This window comes from Lepisosteus platostomus, chromosome 27, assembly GCF_059453375.1.
Source record: "Lepisosteus platostomus isolate fLepPlt1 chromosome 27, fLepPlt1.hap1, whole genome shotgun sequence".
NCBI lineage: Eukaryota > Metazoa > Chordata > Actinopteri > Semionotiformes > Lepisosteidae > Lepisosteus > Lepisosteus platostomus.
In genome coordinates, this window is record NC_142637.1 from 4,808,209 (window position 1) to 4,824,829 (window position 16,621).

The window sequence follows — 16,621 nt, forward strand, 5'->3', positions numbered from 1 at the left end:
AACCAAAGTTTGGATTTAATTAAAATTAAAGCGAACCCATTTTAAAGCATTTAACTCGAATGCTTTAAGCTTTAAGGTTTGTATTGTTTGAGACACTGGTATTTCATTACAAAGCAAAACTTAAGATTCTCGAATCTTGAAGTGAAACTGTCCATCCGGACCTGTTTTGGAGAATGACCTGAAGACTTTATTTTGAAGACTATGTTCTGTGTTACTATGCAAGGCTCTCTGGTTCTCTTCCTATTTTAAATTCTACTGTATACTGGCAGAATCATTCGTATTTGTCCCTTGATACTCAGTGGACCATTTTCAAATTTACGGGCTTCTGTTGGAAACAAGAGTCGTAGTTTCTATATAAGTAATGAAACCCCTAGCTTCACTGTCATTTAATTGTTGTTGCTAGCTCTGGTCCTGGAGAGCCATAATCAGGTCTTTTCAAGCTAACTATAAACCGCCAATGCGCAAAGGCATGTACCACATGTGAGTGTTCTTATAAATTGGTTCGTTTATATATCAGGACTGGCGACTGCTCACCGAGAGCTACAAGTCGTTGACATTAAAAAAAATAAATCTTTAAACTGCTTAATTGAACGAATTACCTGCTTGCCCATTCAAAACGAAAACGTTTCAAGAACTGGCTTTTCTGTAAAGTTTCAATTCAACCTCAGTTGTAAGAGTTAGGTGGTATTTTTCTGCTTACTGTTCAGGTACTTGTCCTGGGAAGAACCGGTTTTCGATAATCAGTCTGTCCAGTAGAGGGCGCTCTAAGATTTTCGCCTTCCTTATTTCTGCTGAGGGAGGAAGTCAGATTTCCCAGCATTCCGGCGTGGTAAGGTCCTTCCTGTGTGTCCGCCATTAGAGAAAGAAGGTAAGAAAGATGGTCCTTGGCTGTGGGATTACAATCTTAACGAAATCTGAAGCATCGGTCCATTTTTGTGTTAGTGGTACCATTACACTGAAAATCTCTACTGTACACCTCAGCTTGTGAACGATATTGTTTGGATACATCGCGAATAACTGTCACTGTGCGGCTAATAAGTAGAGCTCCTCTCTGTGCCCAGAGGCACCATTCATTGCGTTTAATAAGCATTTGGATTTACAGTGGTGTCGCGCAGTTGTGTTCATTGCCTACCTGTATTACAGTGTTAAATACATCCTAAAAAAAACAGCTGCATTCTGTTTTTGTATCCTCTTCTATGAGGGTGATGTAAAATATAGGGTGAAAGAAGGTGTCGGGCCACTAGCTACAATAAGAAACGACTTAAATGTAAAATGTTGTCATGCTGTCATCGTACGATGTTTGACTTTACACAGTTTGATATGGAATCATTTGAAGAGGGTCGTAGCGTTATTGTTCAAAGGTGAACACTAAGCAGCGTGCTTTTGTTTTCGTGCTAGGTGGGTGTCGATTATGCGAGCTTGATTTATTTTAAAATGTTCTTTTTAGCAGCGCTGTAAAGTGTACATATTAAAATGTTTAGTTAATAGCCCCAAATGTACAAAAAGAGAACCCCCCCGTCCCAAATAATATACTACCCTGATCACTAGTTGGTTCCAGGTCAAATCCGAGTGCTTCTGCACTGAAGTTGGGTGTCGTCATAGTAATTTGACGCCTGTAATTTTGTCCAGGTGTGCATTAGGTGGCAGGCAGGGAGGTTAGCACCGCTGCCTTACAGGTCTTGAGACCCGAGTTCAGTTGAAGGATGGGGGGGTATCTTCTTGTGTGGAAGGTTTGCATGATCTCCAGTGATCACATGGGGTCCCTTGCAACCCATGAAAACATGCTGGCAGGGTTAACCTGTGTCAGTGTGTAGACTGCATGTGTGCAGAGGTGCCCTCTGATGGAGTGGGGTCCATTCAGGGTATAGTCCCACCTTGTACCCAGCTTCAGGTGTGGGCTCTGGGTGTTGCGAAACTTACTGTAGCTTTCTAATAACAGATGGGGGGAGTGTATTCATTGCTTGTAGGTTTCTTGTAACTGCAGGGAAACGATGAAAGCCCCGATGTCGTACAGGTGTGATGCCCTATAACTGATTTTTATTTATTTTTTCCCCAGACATGGCAATCAGGTATCCTATGGCTGTTGGCCTTAACAAAGGCCACCCAGTCACCAAGAATGTGGCCAAGCCCAAACACAGCCGTAGGAGAGGGGTGAGTGTTCAGAAGCTGACAATGTCCAGTCTGCTGCTTCTGCATTGGTGCACCTGAGGCTAGATAATGAAGTAGATACCAGTTATTTGTAAAGCCATTATTCTTTGTGCCAGAGACTGTCTCACTGAAGGCAGTGCTTTCTGTTAGAATAGTGCACTAGAGGGGCTTTGTTAATTTGTTAATTTCTATGTTTCTTTCTGAACTTCTTGTAGACTTTTGTAGTCAGTAGTACACAACTGCATAATTACCTCAAATATTTAATGTCACACAATATGTCATTGTAAACAAATGGAGAACCTTTTCTCACAACTAGCTATAAATGCAAGTGTGTTTAGATGCTTTTTGGATTATCCTTGAAGTCAAGGTCTACTAAAGGGGAGAACTAAATGGAAATTCTTAGTTATCAAATTGGCTTCTCGATCTTTGCTTCTGAAAACCAGTAGTTCGTTTTTTCAACTAGTTTTGAACTGGTGTTCATTTTGGGGGGGCAAGCATATTATCTGCAGTAGTGTGCGTTTTTGTTGGTCGTTTTCCAAGCCTGGTTTTTCTGCCGCGTCCGTAGCACCTGACCAAGCACACCAAGTTCGTCCGCGATATGATCCGCGAGGTGTGTGGCTTCGCCCCCTACGAGAGGCGCGCCATGGAGTTGCTGAAGGTGTCCAAGGACAAACGTGCTCTGAAGTTCATCAAGAAAAGGGTACGTGTGCGTGGTCCCCCAGTTTGTATGTGCTGGTGTAGGCCGAGTGACGGTTAGTGACAGCTGGTGACTTCGTTGTAAGTGAATTGGACAGTGGATGTCCGGTTTCCTTATGATTAGCATCTCCAGTTTTCTTGCATCTACTTTTATTTCACAGTTAGTTCACTCATGTACAGTTAAGTGTTAAGTAGGTTGGAAAAGCTTAAGTAGGCAGCTGCATCAGCATGCATAGGCTGCAAAGGAAAAGTAAAGGTGTATTCTGTACTATGGAGAAAAGAGAGGCAAGTTTTCGGCCAATATAGTCTCTACTTGTTCCTAAGTGTTAAGTAGTTTGTGCCTGATTGACAGTACATTTATCAACTATTCATACTTACCTGTACATGGATTTGCATTTCCATGTTCCACCCTAAACCTGTGCCAAACTGCATTTGTGAAATCTTTCAGGGCATTTATAAAACTACTCATGTTAATTAACGAGAGATCTGCCCAATATACCTTTATTATTTATTACACCTTTACACTCAGCTCAAAAACCTGTTCTTAGCTCTCTCAGTATTTGAAGACCTTGGAATTCCTTTGAATAGTGTTAATATAAAGCAGTGTATTCAGTGGGGGGGAAAAAAAAACTCTTAGAGGATTTGTCTAGTTTTTGATCTAGTAAATACCAAATATGTGAATGACAGAGATTGCCCAGGTAGGTTAGACCTGAGGCATTACACAAACCTCCAAAAGACTGTCCAGATTAGGTCGTATCTGATGAGCGCAGCACCTTGCAGGGAGATTTATACATGCCTACCTGTCTTGCATATGGTTCTCAAGCGCATCTGTGCTTACAGGTGGGAACTCACATCCGCGCCAAGAGAAAGAGGGAAGAGCTCAGCAACGTCCTGGCTGCAATGAGAAAGGCTGCTGCCAAGAAGGAATAAGTTGTGTAATAGTACAAAATAAATATTTCCAAAAAAATGCAATCTGCTGTGCTTTGTTTTGGGATGTAAAAGCAACCAGTTCATAATGTTGGAAGTAAATCTGCCTTTCCATGTTTTTGAGCTAAAGTAGTATTTTCCACAGAAATAACATGTTTTAATGGAACATCCCAGTTATGCTTTTCAGTACTACGCACAATTTAATTCATTTTTATCTTCATAGCATCTGTCCTAAGGCTGTTCCAAACAGAAAATGGTTTATACAAGTACTAAAATCTTAAGAGAAATTGGGAATGAGCTTTTGAACTTGGTTAGTAATCACATAAGCTTCAAAAGAAGCTTATCTTCTCTTGTAGTAGTTCCTTTTTACTTTTGGATTTAGATAGATACTAGTAAACTATTTACTAGGAGTAACCAGATGTGATTTGATCTCTGGCTTATACATCAGCTTTAAAGAAAGATAAAGAACTCGTATAACAATTTTTAAATAATTTTTACTTTAGTATATTTAAAGGCAATGCCACCGACAACATTAAAAGTTTGTACAAAATGTTTCAGTTTATGATTCATCTCCAAAGTCTACACTGCTTAGCAGCAAGATCTATTGTCTTTAAACAAGTGTCCTTGGGATAACAAGATTTGTCTGCCATGGCAAAAAAGCAAGGCATATGCATCTGGGCTAGACAGCAAAAAAAGTTTCACTTTTCTGTATCAGTCCATTTTGCAGGATGTCGGCACTTCATCCTTTTGTTTTCAGTAGCCTGGACCAGGGTTCACATTTATTTTCAATCATGATGAGGAGCTCTTCTGTGTTCTATACATAGTGGACCAAGCAGAAAAATTAAGTCCATTCTCATCAGGATTTTTCCATATCTCGATCAACACAAAACCGGTGGTGGTGTCCAGGATTTCGCTTAAGAGACGCACTGTAGTGACGCTTCAGAAGGAGGCCATTCGGAAACAGTGAGCCTGACCTGCACAGTGCCAGCATCAGGGCTTGGGAAAAACAATGTCATATATCTGCTGGTAATGGTCCACGAAGTGCACCTCCAGCCCCTCGGTGATGAAGTCGGGCAGGTCCGAGTAGTCTTTCTTGTTCTCTGCAGGCAAGATGATGCAGGTAACCCCAGCTCTCCTGGCCTACAGCAGGGAAGGAAAAGGACACGGTCAGGGGGAACAGGACTTTGCATATGAAAATGCTGTACGGGGCTTACAACTAGAAAATAAAATCATTTGCAAAACGTGCTTTGATGATACTAAACCTCCACCATAAGAAATGTACAACATGCATATGTCTTAGATTACTTTTCTGCAGATTTTATTCTTTACCAAGCGCCTGATGGCTACTGTCACAAGTGAGCTGCATGCTGACAGTCACACCCGCTGATCTCCATGTGAAAGAGCAGAGGCTCTCTGCAGCGCTGGTAGTGCGAGGCGGCCAGGCAAGGAGAGACGGCTCTTCCCCTTCACTCACCGCGATCGTCTTCTCCTTGATGCCACCCACGGGCAGGATCTTGCCGGTCAGGGACACCTCCCCCGTCATGGCCACGTTCTGCCGTGCCGCCGTGTTTGTGGCAAGAGAGACCAGGGCCGTGACAATAGTGCACCCAGCACTCGGCCCATCCTTTGGCGTGGCGCCCTGCAAAGCACAGCGCACGAGAAGAAAAACTGAACGTTAAGCAAAAATGTACCATTTTCATACTTGCATGCAACCAAGCCCTCTTCCGCCTCTATAATCAGAAAATAAGCATACTATTTCTAGCCAATGCTGGGTTTTAATTCGGTGACAATACAGTTAAGAGACGGTGAGGCTGACCTCGGGCACGTGCAGGTGCAGATGGGATCCGACCAGGAAGTCGTTGCAGGGCTGCTCCTTCAGGAGGAAGGCCCGGGCGAAGGTGTAGGCGATCTTGGCACTCTCCTTCATCACGTCTCCCAGCTGCCCTGTCATCTCCAGGGACCCCTCCTTGCCCGTCGCGTCCGGGGGGCGCCTCAGAGACGTCTCGATGAACAGCGTGGAGCCACCTGTGAGAACAGGGTGAGAGGGGACGAATCCTTTATTTCGGATGGGAAAGTGTCAAAAGGGCAAAAGGGGAGTGTCTGCATTTTTTTTTTACAATGTTTTCTCACTAAAAGAGGAGTTTCCTACGAAGATACACGGACCACGCTCAATAGGCATTCTTGACGTGCATAGTGTTCGTGAAAAACCAGCACTCGGAGTGCTGTCCAGTGCAGGACCCTCACCCATGGCTGTCCAGGCCAGGCCCATGACCACTCCAGGGGGGGTGACGTCATACATCCTGTCCACAGTGAAGATGGGCTTGCCCACGTAGTCCTGCAGGTTGTCAGCTGTTACCTGCACTGAGCTTTCCTCCCCGTTCACAATACGGTAGGCAGCCTTCCTGAACACCTACCGCACAAACAGAACAGAGGGAGAGCTCAGCGTGCGAAGAAGTGAACAGCAACTGGTCGCAAGAAAGAAAGAGATCAACTTTGGCAGCCCTTAAAAATACCGTATCTACAGTGCTATTAGGAGCACTGTAAACCTTCAAAAGCATCCAATAATACTTACAGTACAGTGATAACAGATCGCTGCAGAGCCTAACTAAAAAGTACATACAACAAGATTTTAAAATGCCTTCAATCCCCATTTTCAATGTCCATCTAAATGACAGATCCCAACATTTTAAAATTTCAGATCATAAGAAAGATTACAAAGGAGCAGAGGCCGTTTGGCCCATCTACCCCACTTAGTAGTTAACTTGATAGTTAGAAGTAAATTGTTTCAAGGATCTCATCCAGATGCTGTTTGTAAAAAGCCAAAGTATCAACTTCAACAACACGGCTGGGTAGCTTAGTCCATACTCCAGCAAACCTCTGGGTAAAGAAATTCCTTGTGTTCTTGGTTTTAAGTGCACTTACCTGTAGTTTCAACAACAACTGACCTCAACACTCCAAAGTGAAAATGATAAGAGTGTAAACTAAGCCCATTTTACTAGAATAAGAAAAGTTGCACATTCACACTTATACTTTATTATGGTCTTTCCTTCTCTCCAGTGTGACTGTTTTCAATCAGAAAGTTCAGGCTCCTCACCTTCTCCACCTGCTTCTGCAGGTTCCTGACCCCACTCTCCCTGCAGTACTGCCTAATGAGGACAGTCAGGGCCTCCGAGGAGATGCTGGTCTTCTGCTCGTCCACCCCGCACAGCGTCCGCATCTGAGGGACCAGGTACCTCTGCCAGAGAGAGCCAGCCCACAGCCGCACATGAGTGCGCTGAAGACACCTGCCCCACACCCACCCCCACAGCACGAAACCGAAAGGGGTTTGGTTTAGAATATTATTGTGTGTCGTACAATCTCGGTTTCTATGGTTACGCGCGTCGTGGGATGGAAAAGGTTGAGAAACACTGCTGTAACAGGATGAACGCTGCATTAAACATGAACGTGAATTCAAACCAGTGTCTTCCTCCAGCCAAGAGCCTCTTTAGCCTACCTCTGCAATGGCCAGTTTCTCCTGTGCCACGTATCCCGACACATTGATCATTTCCATCCTGTCTCGCAGGGGCTCAGGGATGGTGTCGGTCACGTTGGCAGTGCAGATGAACAGCACCTAAGAACAGACCGTACTGCTTAGCACATAACTCGGGCTTTCTGAGGAACCCTGAGGTCCAGATCTGTTCACAGAAGAAGCAGTTAGCTGACACTAACGAAAATACCTTCAATAAAACCCACCACCCATTTTCAGTTAGGCACCTATCCTGGTGAAGGTCCTGGGAATTCAAAGCCTATCTCAGAAAGAGGTAGGACTGAAAGAACAGGACTATACCCCCCTCACCTCCACTTCAGGAATGGGGCTTCAGTCCCCAACAGGGCACTGGAGAAGAGGAGAACTTAAAAGCCAATCTATGCTTGCTAGTATTTCTTCAGGTGGGGAGAAGAAAAAACAGAAACTAGAATAAGAGCATACACCACTGCCCTATATACTATACTGGGACTTGTTCTGTGTTTGTTTCACTCTAATTAAAGTTATTATTAAAACAACTGGAATATATTGTGACATCCAGATCACAATTTCTTTTGGGTGAGGATAGAGGAGATCAAAATTATTCTCTCAATCAAATTGGGATATTTCTCCATCCCATGCGGTGCTCTAGCAGCAGAGCAGGAGTCCAGTGCTGCCCAGGGTCACTGACCTTCGACAGGTCCACAGGCACGTCCAGGTAGTGATCCAGGAAGTTGCTGTTCTGTTCCGGGTCGAGCAATTCTAGCAGGGCGGAAGACGGATCACCCTGGTAACCACGACCAATCTTATCAACCTGCAACAACAAGACCTGCTCAGTACAGCCCTTAGCAAGATAAAAATATGCTTCTTCCAGGATGGTTTCTTCCATCGCCCCAGAATTTGCACAATTGAAAGCACTTCTGTCATATTCCTTTTTTTGTGTACGGTCATGCAAACAAGATTAATTCTCCTTGAAATGATTTATGAAAACATCAGGCCTGCCAAAGTCCTTGCACAAGGAAAGGATTAATGAATACCAAACTGGTTTTCAGCTGTCTGGCCCACACTGGCCTCGACACAGGTCTGTTCATAGTAATCCACATTTAGAGCAAATAACATGAAAATGCTTTACATTTCTTTAAAAAAAATTACTAATTTGTTTCACTCCAACAGTAACAGATTTAAAACAGACATGGTTCACAGAAAAATAATTCCATCTGTTTTGAAACAATCTTCACTGTAGTGACTGCGGGCAGTGCCTCTGCTGCTAAAACCCACTGCGTACTAAGTGCACAAGTCGTGTCTATCTGGCAGAGGAAAAGTACCTCATCTATGAGGACCAAGGGATTCTCCGTCTTCGTTTTCTTCAGGCACTGGATGATTTTTCCTGGCATTGCTCCCACATATGTTCTCCTGAAAGGAACACATAAGACTGTAAGAAGACACTGGATAGCTCCTGCATAGCTGATCCTTCTCAACAATGATGAGCTTTTCTTCTTTGGTGCCATTTAACTGAAATACAATCTGTCACCGTTCTATTCCCTTATTCCTCCTGTGGGGCATAGCTCCCTGTTTACTTTCAAATATTGTTTGGAGGGGAATGTCCCTTCCTATTGGAAGTCAGAATCTGGACCATCACTGGCAGATATTAATTCCCCATTATTTTAAGAACAATGTTTCTTTCTGCGCCTGAAAAGTACGTACCTGGAGCTAAATGACCGAAAGTGCAATACTTTGATTAGCCATGGAGCCCATTTAACTGGGTGTATTGGCACAAATAAATCCGTTAGCACTACTCATGAAGCACTGAAGTATGCCTGGTCAGGGGGCAATAAGTCCCACATGGGTCTTGAATAAGTGCATACTTTTCTTCTCAAAGATCTCTGTTCCACTCATTGTAAGATTTGACATTTTTTTTCCCCGCTGACAAAATGACAAGAGGAGGAATCTTCTGAAGAAGGGATCTTCGGCCTGGCTGCCTTTAAACTCCTCGTGCAGGCTGGCGAGGGGCCACGCACCTGTGCCCTTTGATCTCTGCCACGTCCGTCATGCCGCCCACGCTGAAGCGGAAGTACTGGCGGTTCAGGGCCCTGGCGATGGAGCGGGCGATGCTGGTCTTGCCCACGCCGGGGGGGCCGTAGAAGCACAGGATCTTGCCCTGCGTGGAGCCCCGCAGCTGGCTCACCGCAATGAACTCCTGTGGGGCAGAGGGCAAGGGGCAGAGGGGCTGGCACCGAGACGGGGCTCCTCCGGCCCCGAAACACCCACAGGCGACACCTCGCCGAGGCTGGCTGAAGACAGCACAGCCGGGCTACACGTCTTGAGCATTACCTTCCTTTTTTAATTATTCACTGTTTTACAGGATAAATAACCTCCAAAGAAAGGCAATGTTCCTCTCCAATTGGATGTGTTCTGCTACTGAATAAATGCTTTTTATAGCTGCCTAAGAAAACGCTAAAGAATTCCACATTCAGAAGCAAAAGCCTGTTTATTAATATAAGCTCGTGTTCACCCAATTATAGGACTAGGTGCCAAGAAATGCAAAAGTGCCCCAGGAAGGATATCCCAAGGACATTTATCGGAATACAAATTTTTCAGTATATTGGAACAAGATCTCAAGACGCACCAGGATACGTTTCTTCACATCCTCCATCCCATAATGGTCCTCCTCCAGCACTTCTCTGGCCCGGCCCAGCTCCAGGTTCTCCTCGCTGTACTTGCCCCAGGGCATGGAGGTCAGCCAGTCCAAGTAGTTCCGGGTCACACTGGGAAGGCCCACAAGAGCCGGTAAATACACTGAGTCTCAATCCCTACACCCTACACTCGATTTTATGTAAGAGATCTGGACCGACCAGCAATTCACATGAATTCCAGTAAGGGACAAAACTGCAGATGCACAAGATTTTGATGATCCTTTTAGAAAGTAGTTTGAAACTATGAAGCATTGCTGTTGCACACAGACAAACAATGAATGAATATGAAACAATTCAAAAGCTACACCAATGCTCAGTTATTCCACCATACACTCATGAAATTGAGGGGAACAGAAGGAACATCCAGATGTACTGTATGTGCAAGGACTGACTTGAACTCAGAAGAGTGGTTGTCCAGCAGGCCGAGCTTGTTGAGCTCCTCATCGATGACCTCCATGACGTGCTGCGGCACCACGCGGTCCTTCAGCCTCTCCCGGAACTTCTCGTCGATGGCGTCCTTGTCCTCCTTCTCCAGGCCCAGCTCCTTCTTGATGATCTTCAGCTGCTCCTGCAGGAGGTACTTCCTGTGGGTCTGCTTGATCTTCTCCTCCACCTGAAGGGACACCACAACCATCACTACCCCCAATCAAAGCCTGACAGGTCCACAAAGCTAATTCAATATTTCAGAACACAGAGCCTTCAGGCAAATTGCACATGGTTTGTGTCATTGTGAAAAACTCGAAAAATCCCATGGTTTAGTCAACAACTGTCACCAGGAGATATTTCTCATCCTCCATTCTGAATCCAAAGGGTTGACCCAACATCCAGGACTATACAAAGGGTTGTGTATTCACCAGGATTCATGTTATTTATAGGAAGGGCAACTTCTGATCATTGCACACACAAATTCAGAGTCTTTTGATCTTCACTACTAACGCTGCCGACCACACCACATGGACCAATTACCAATGTCTTTCATAACAGTGCTAACACGACAGGCCTTCTCCAATATTGCTGAATATTGTGTATTGTGCACTGTGGAAAATCTTCAGCGCATGAGAACTTCTCATTGCAGACATCTTCCCCATCAAAAGAAATAGCTGCTTTTGTAGCATCTCTTCTTCATGGGGAAAATTAGTTAGTGGGTAAATCTGATTGATCTAATTCAGTTTAACGAGTGGGGCCTGACGAGGAAGGTCAGCAGTCCCATGCCTACCTCTCTCCCAAGGCGCTGCTGCAGCTTGCTCAGCTCGTACTCCTTCTTCAGCAGGGAGAGGGCCTTGTACAGCCGCTTCGGGATCTGCAGGGAAACACGGAAATGGAAATCACACTCGCTCTGCACGGACACAACGGAGCACGTCTTGCAGAGATCTGCAGAAGAACCCTGCAGTGCCCCAGGCAGTGCCTTTCAACTCTGCACGTCTGATTGAATGTTGAATGTTGGCATTTGTATACAAAAAGAGTAAAAAGTGCTCATATATTGAGAACGGTGGAATTGGAACTGGAATGTATGGTGCTCATATATTGTAATGAATACTTCCTTTGACAGTCAAAAAAGGTCTCATTTGTTGGACAACAAGTTTTTAAAGCCAAGGGGGACTGGCAGGGGAAGTCCTGAATTCTCTCTCCTCCCACATGTTGAATGTTCTGATATCATTAGGTTGTTAAGGGACTGACTCACGTTTAATGAAAAAAAAATAACTCACACTGGTGAAACTCACTTTTTTTAGCAGCGCTCAATTCCCATCTGGGTGCCGAACTCTAACCAGTGTCCACCTCCGTTCTGCACTCTCATGTCATTTGACGTGACTCTGGAGTCCCGCCAGGCCAGAAGCCCAGATTCACAGACTATATCTACTGGAGGGAATTTCAAGTCCCTGCTGGCCATTAGGGGTATTAAGACAATTCTACAGGGCAAGCTCTGACACAGTGAACTCTAAAAATCAAAACGGCTGCTGTTAACCTGGTGCAAACACCTACCGCCCATCAGACCACAGTGGTGGACTTAAAGCTATAGGCATCTGAGGTCTTCAATTATTAAATGGGATGACAGAACCTCATAAAGAATGCAAACGGTTCAGCTATTCAGTGTTACACAAGTGTCAACACACAGGTTCCATCTTATCCTCATCTCTCACATCCCTGCGACTCTCTCGGCTCAACTTACGTTGGTCTCCTCTAGGACATCCTGGAGTTCATGGGATTCTGCTCCGGTCAGAGCCGCCCCCATGTCACTCAGGTAGATGGGATTGTCCACCACCCTCTGTCCAGCCTGCATCATCTGGAGAACGGACTCTCTGAGGAAACCAAAACATTGTGCCTCAGGAAGCGTATTCACAGCAGCAGAGGAGAGTTCAGATCCCAGAGGTCTTGGGAAATGTCTTGCTTTGCACTCAATTTCATTTCTTAAATTAAATAAAACATTTCAATTATTAAATTAAGGCCTTGATTAGAAGACTGTGTACAGCTGTGGTCACCATGTGACAGAAAATATATTGCTACACTGAAATCAGTTCAGAGAAAAGCAAACACACATTTCTGGGCTTCAGGGAGTGTCTTACATCAACAGGCTGAAGGAACTGAACCTTCAACAGAGGACTACAAGGGGACAAATTCAACCAAGCATATTTCTTCAGACTGACCAGTGAAACATGAACAAGTGGTCACAAGTGGAAACTAAGTGGAAGTGCATTTTAATCCCAGAACAGGAGGCATTTCTTGACCCAGAGGGTTGTGGGAGTGTGGAACAACCTACCCAGTCAATTTGTTGGGAGAAATGAATTTTGAAATCAGATACAAATGTCAAAAGAAGCAAGCACCTTTTCTGAAAGCTTCAGAAAGGTCCTATATTTCCTTTGCAAGGTGCAGGTGGCACTAAATCATTCTGTGGTGTACCATAATGGTAAGATGTAATCTTTCAAGGAAAGCCTGCAGACAGTCCAGACTGAGGTTATCAACATAAAAGAATAATATTGTAATTACTGTACCTGTAGAGCGGATTTAAGGCAATGATGTCACGAATGGTCTTGACTATTTCTGCTGTTAGAGCCTATTTAAGAAAAAGGGAACCAAAATTATACTTTTTTCAATTTGATACTTTTTGGCATTTAGCTTTCATTTAAATTAAAGTACATATGGGCAGTGTGATGTCATGAGCAAAGCTGCAGAACTCAATGAAAGAGCAGGTACTAAAGAGAACTACCAATCTGTACTCCCATCACCTGCTTTCTCACACGTTGGTCCAGTCTGATAGAACTCTTAGGGATCCAGCTCATAGCTGAGCCTGGACAAGCTGGGGGCACTACCTTGACCTCCTCGGTGACCTGGAAGTCTTCGTGCTGCACGTTTTCCACCTCCACCATGAGGATCTCGCCGGGGGCCGGGGGCCTGCCGGGCTCCACCGTCAGCTCCGCCTGCTGCACGCGCTCCTCCACGGCCGCACCCAGGGAGCCCTCCTTCCTGCCTCGCTTCGCCTTGCGCCGGGCCTTCGGCTTGCCCCCCTCCTCCTCCTCCTCCGGCTGCGGCTCCTCCGGCTCCACCTCCAGCTGCCGGGTGATGCGGATCCTGGAGGCACAGGGGGGGGGCAGACGGGTCTCAACTCTGCCGCGCCTCCACGGGATCACGACAGCTCGCGGAAAGACACTGGGGAGCAACCACAGCTCACACGCAACCTGGTCCGGGGAAGCCCGCGATACTCCAGTTCAACACCAATGACACCGGCCAGTAAATATGGCCGCAGGATTGGGCTGGGCAGTCCGAACACCTAGCCAGGAACTCTCGGAATGAGAAAACTTCCCAGCAGGGAGCACACAATAAACAGAGGCAGGGAGTAGGATGCATATATATGAGTTCTTGAGACGTGATAACAATCAATGTAAAATCACTGTTAGAATGAATAGACTTTGGTGAAACGAATGGCTTTTATGATGCAAGAAGAGCTGGACACAAGCAGCTGTGTCCCCTTCACGATTGTGAGAGCTGTTGGTGTAACAGGGGTCCCTGTCGCTGAGATTCTCTCCCCCCGGAGAGCGATTAAAGCTGGCTCTGTTGAACTCCCTCGCTCGGGGCTTTGATCTCGGGTTTGGAGTCTAACCCACGGGGAGCCAGAAGAGCCCTTGATGTTGCTGCCGGGTTGCTGGGACGCTTCTATGAATGACAACGGGCCTGCAGCCCCTACCTGCGGTGGCCCATGACAATCATCCGCAGCTTGTCTCCCAGGTCCTGCATCTCGTGGATCTGCACAAAGGTCCCAGTGTGGTGGACAGCCTCCAGGCTCTCCACCACGTCCGACTCGTCACTGACACAGGGGGAGAAAAGAGATTCTCGGTCAACCTCTGGAGTGAGACAAGCTCCCACCTTCTGACCAGGAGGTGTAGAAGGCTCGGTTTAAACAAAACACATGCATACCTCGCCCTTGCCTTCCAGGATAGGATAGGAAATTCACCCTCTGGTTACATTTGTCTCAAGCTTCAAGCATGACAGCCTTTTCTTCTTCAATACTGACTTTCCAAAATGACAGGCGCACACACACTCCACATGCAAATTCATGCTGCAAACCAGACTTTCCAGATGTGTGGATCAAGAGGGAAGGGCAGAGTGGGGATGGCAGCTGATATTGATGGTTTACAATGTATTCATGCTCATAATCAGCACTGAAGTTCCTGCTGTGTTGCATTCAGAATGTGCAAGATAACTGACCGTTGACACAACAGACTGTTAAATAAGTTAAATAAGCAAAACGTCAGTACGTATCATGTCCGTATTCTTTCCCAGCACTGCTTTGCGAGCAGAAAGCAGGATTTCCTGTTTGCAGCAGTGAGGCTAATGTCTGTACCTGTCATCTTTTTTGAGGAAGATCCCAGCGTAGGGCTGCGCCAGACGAACCTTCGTTCTCAGCAGGTCTACCAGTTGATTGTTCTTCACCTGGGAAAAGCACAGTAATCACATAAGAACTGGGATCCACATCTGCTGCAGTTGTGAGTGTTCATCCTAAAGAGCCAGCAACAGTCACGCTACACTGGCACCACAGGGGTGGCAGTGTGGGGTACTGATTAGGGTTCTGGACTCATAACTCCTCTTCACTGGTTCAAATCACTGGTAGATACTGTTGATGTATCCCTTTACCCAGCAATATAAATGGACACCAAAATCTGTACGTTAAAAAATACATTTCTTCATAGTCAGCCTGGCTAAGAGGATCAGTCGAATATACTAATAAAAAATTATTAAAATAAATATTACTAAAAAAAAAGCAGTTCAACATGGTGATCTACAGTTTGTAATTTGTTTTGACGAGCTGGCCTTGAATGATGAAATTATTACAAAGCTCCCGTCTCAGTGAGATTCTGCAATGAACATGTTAAACATCAATATTTTTTCGCTTATTTATTCACTCAGCAACCTCGCCCTCCTTTTTTTTTTTGGCAGAGCAAGAACTTCGCAGCGAGGAGCAGAAAAACTAATGTGTAAAGGAACCCCCATTCAATTATTGTCAAGGTTTTTTTTTTAGAAGCACAATGGTTCACAAAACGCTTGAAAATATCTGGATGACGCAATTCAGCGGTCATGGTTGAATAAGCCTGACTCCCGCTGAAGGTCAAAGGTTAGAAGCTGTAAGTCCCACGTTACGAGCAAAAAAAAAAACGGATGTCAAGATATTTCTGAACTCCTTTTCTCCCCTAATCAAGCTATCCCTCCTAGAATTCCAGCGCAACACACTTCTTGTTCTCTGATAAGGCCGTACGTGTTTATTCTGATAAAAACTTCATCAGTGGTGTCACACAAGATAGAGGTGAATTGACAAGCCGCTTAGTTTACCTCGATTATTTTGATGAACCTAGGGAAAACCGGGTTCCTGCTGACAGCTATCAGGGGCACGTTGGGAAACACTTCAGGCACCATCATCGGAGTAAGAGCTGTCATCTGGGGATGCGGATACACCGCAGGTCCGTCGCCCCCGTCTCCTGTCTCATCCCCTCCAGAACCGCCGCTCTCTGCCCCATCCTCGCCGGAGTAGGCGCTGCTTTTGTTCCCAAAGTCCCGGGCATACCTCCTTTGATTGCAGGTAACCAGTTCTCCAGATCCCGCAAAGTGCTTCCCGTTGGCACCCACGCCAGCCACCCTTCTCCACTGACTCAGACGCGCCGACCTCGCAGCTCCAGTCATTGATGCAATACCTGCGCTACCGTTGCCTAACGATGGTTTACAAACGGTGCGGCTCACCAAGCCCAGACGTTTTGTCACAAGTCCGCTGGTCCCGGAGAGCCCGCTTACCGAGACCTGCCTGGTTCCCGTGCATAGCGCCCACAGTTTGCTTTTCACCAAAACAGCCCCGTCTCTGTAACTTTGCCTACTCGCACCCCACATCCTCATGCAGGCGGCCATGTTGGATCTAGAGCTTTCGGCTTGGAAACCAGACTCTTCCGGCAGCGTTTGATTACGACAGCATCTGAGCCACACCCCCTCCTTCACACAGTTTACAACACGAAACCGGGATTGTTGGACCGAGTATATCCTGACTGTGCTACAAATATTTGTCATATTTGAAAATATGAACATGAAATCAGTTTGGACAGCGCTTGGCAGATACTGTCTTACAATCAAAGTTAATGAAATAAGGTTTAAAACTGTTCCTAGGTGTTGTCCTGCTAAACTA

At 45.7% G+C, this 16,621-nt stretch overlaps 2 protein-coding genes across 2 annotated transcripts; one reads left to right on the forward strand and one right to left on the reverse strand.

Annotated features, from left to right (window-relative positions):
• Window positions 1–715: 715 nt before the first annotated feature.
• Window positions 716–3,889, forward strand: rpl36 (ribosomal protein L36). The gene is made up of 4 exons (XM_088622303.1): window positions 716–868; window positions 2,057–2,151; window positions 2,714–2,848; window positions 3,685–3,889. Exons 2-4 carry the CDS (start codon window positions 2,059–2,061, stop codon window positions 3,772–3,774), a joined length of 318 nt encoding a protein of 105 aa, XP_088478429.1. The 5' UTR covers window positions 716–868; window positions 2,057–2,058; the 3' UTR covers window positions 3,775–3,889.
• Window positions 3,890–4,247: 358 nt separating this feature from the next.
• On the reverse strand, window positions 4,248–16,382 carry lonp1 (lon peptidase 1, mitochondrial). The gene is made up of 18 exons (XM_088622273.1): window positions 15,784–16,382; window positions 14,801–14,889; window positions 14,144–14,263; window positions 13,272–13,530; window positions 12,954–13,015; window positions 12,134–12,263; window positions 11,183–11,266; window positions 10,359–10,579; window positions 9,900–10,038; window positions 9,292–9,470; window positions 8,599–8,686; window positions 7,965–8,087; window positions 7,265–7,381; window positions 6,866–7,006; window positions 6,016–6,181; window positions 5,588–5,796; window positions 5,246–5,410; window positions 4,248–4,911 (listed from the first exon to the last, which is right to left on the reverse strand). Exons 1-18 carry the CDS (start codon window positions 16,348–16,350, stop codon window positions 4,762–4,764), a joined length of 3,009 nt encoding a protein of 1,002 aa, XP_088478399.1. The 5' UTR covers window positions 16,351–16,382; the 3' UTR covers window positions 4,248–4,761.
• Window positions 16,383–16,621: the final 239 nt, after the last annotated feature.

What these genes read in the sequence shown, in the direction of transcription:
- lonp1 (XM_088622273.1), bottom strand. Translation starts at nt 16,350, where the DNA reads ATGGCCGCCTGCATGAGGATGTGGGGTGCGAGTAGGCAAAGTTACAGA. An exon ending in TTCCTCAAAAAAGATGACAG is followed by an intron (nt 14,264 to 14,800) that starts GTACAGACATTA and finishes CCCCTGTGTCAG; the next exon opens with TGACGAGTCGGACGTGGTGG. An exon ending in CCTGGCCTGGACAGCCATGG is followed by an intron (nt 5,797 to 6,015) that starts GTGAGGGTCCTG and finishes CTGTTCTCACAG; the next exon opens with GTGGCTCCACGCTGTTCATC.
- rpl36 (XM_088622303.1), top strand. Translation starts at nt 2,059, where the DNA reads ATGGCAATCAGGTATCCTATGGCTGTTGGCCTTAACAAAGGCCACCCA. An exon ending in AACACAGCCGTAGGAGAGGG is followed by an intron (nt 2,152 to 2,713) that starts GTGAGTGTTCAG and finishes CCGCGTCCGTAG; the next exon opens with CACCTGACCAAGCACACCAA. An exon ending in TGAAGTTCATCAAGAAAAGG is followed by an intron (nt 2,849 to 3,684) that starts GTACGTGTGCGT and finishes CTGTGCTTACAG; the next exon opens with GTGGGAACTCACATCCGCGC.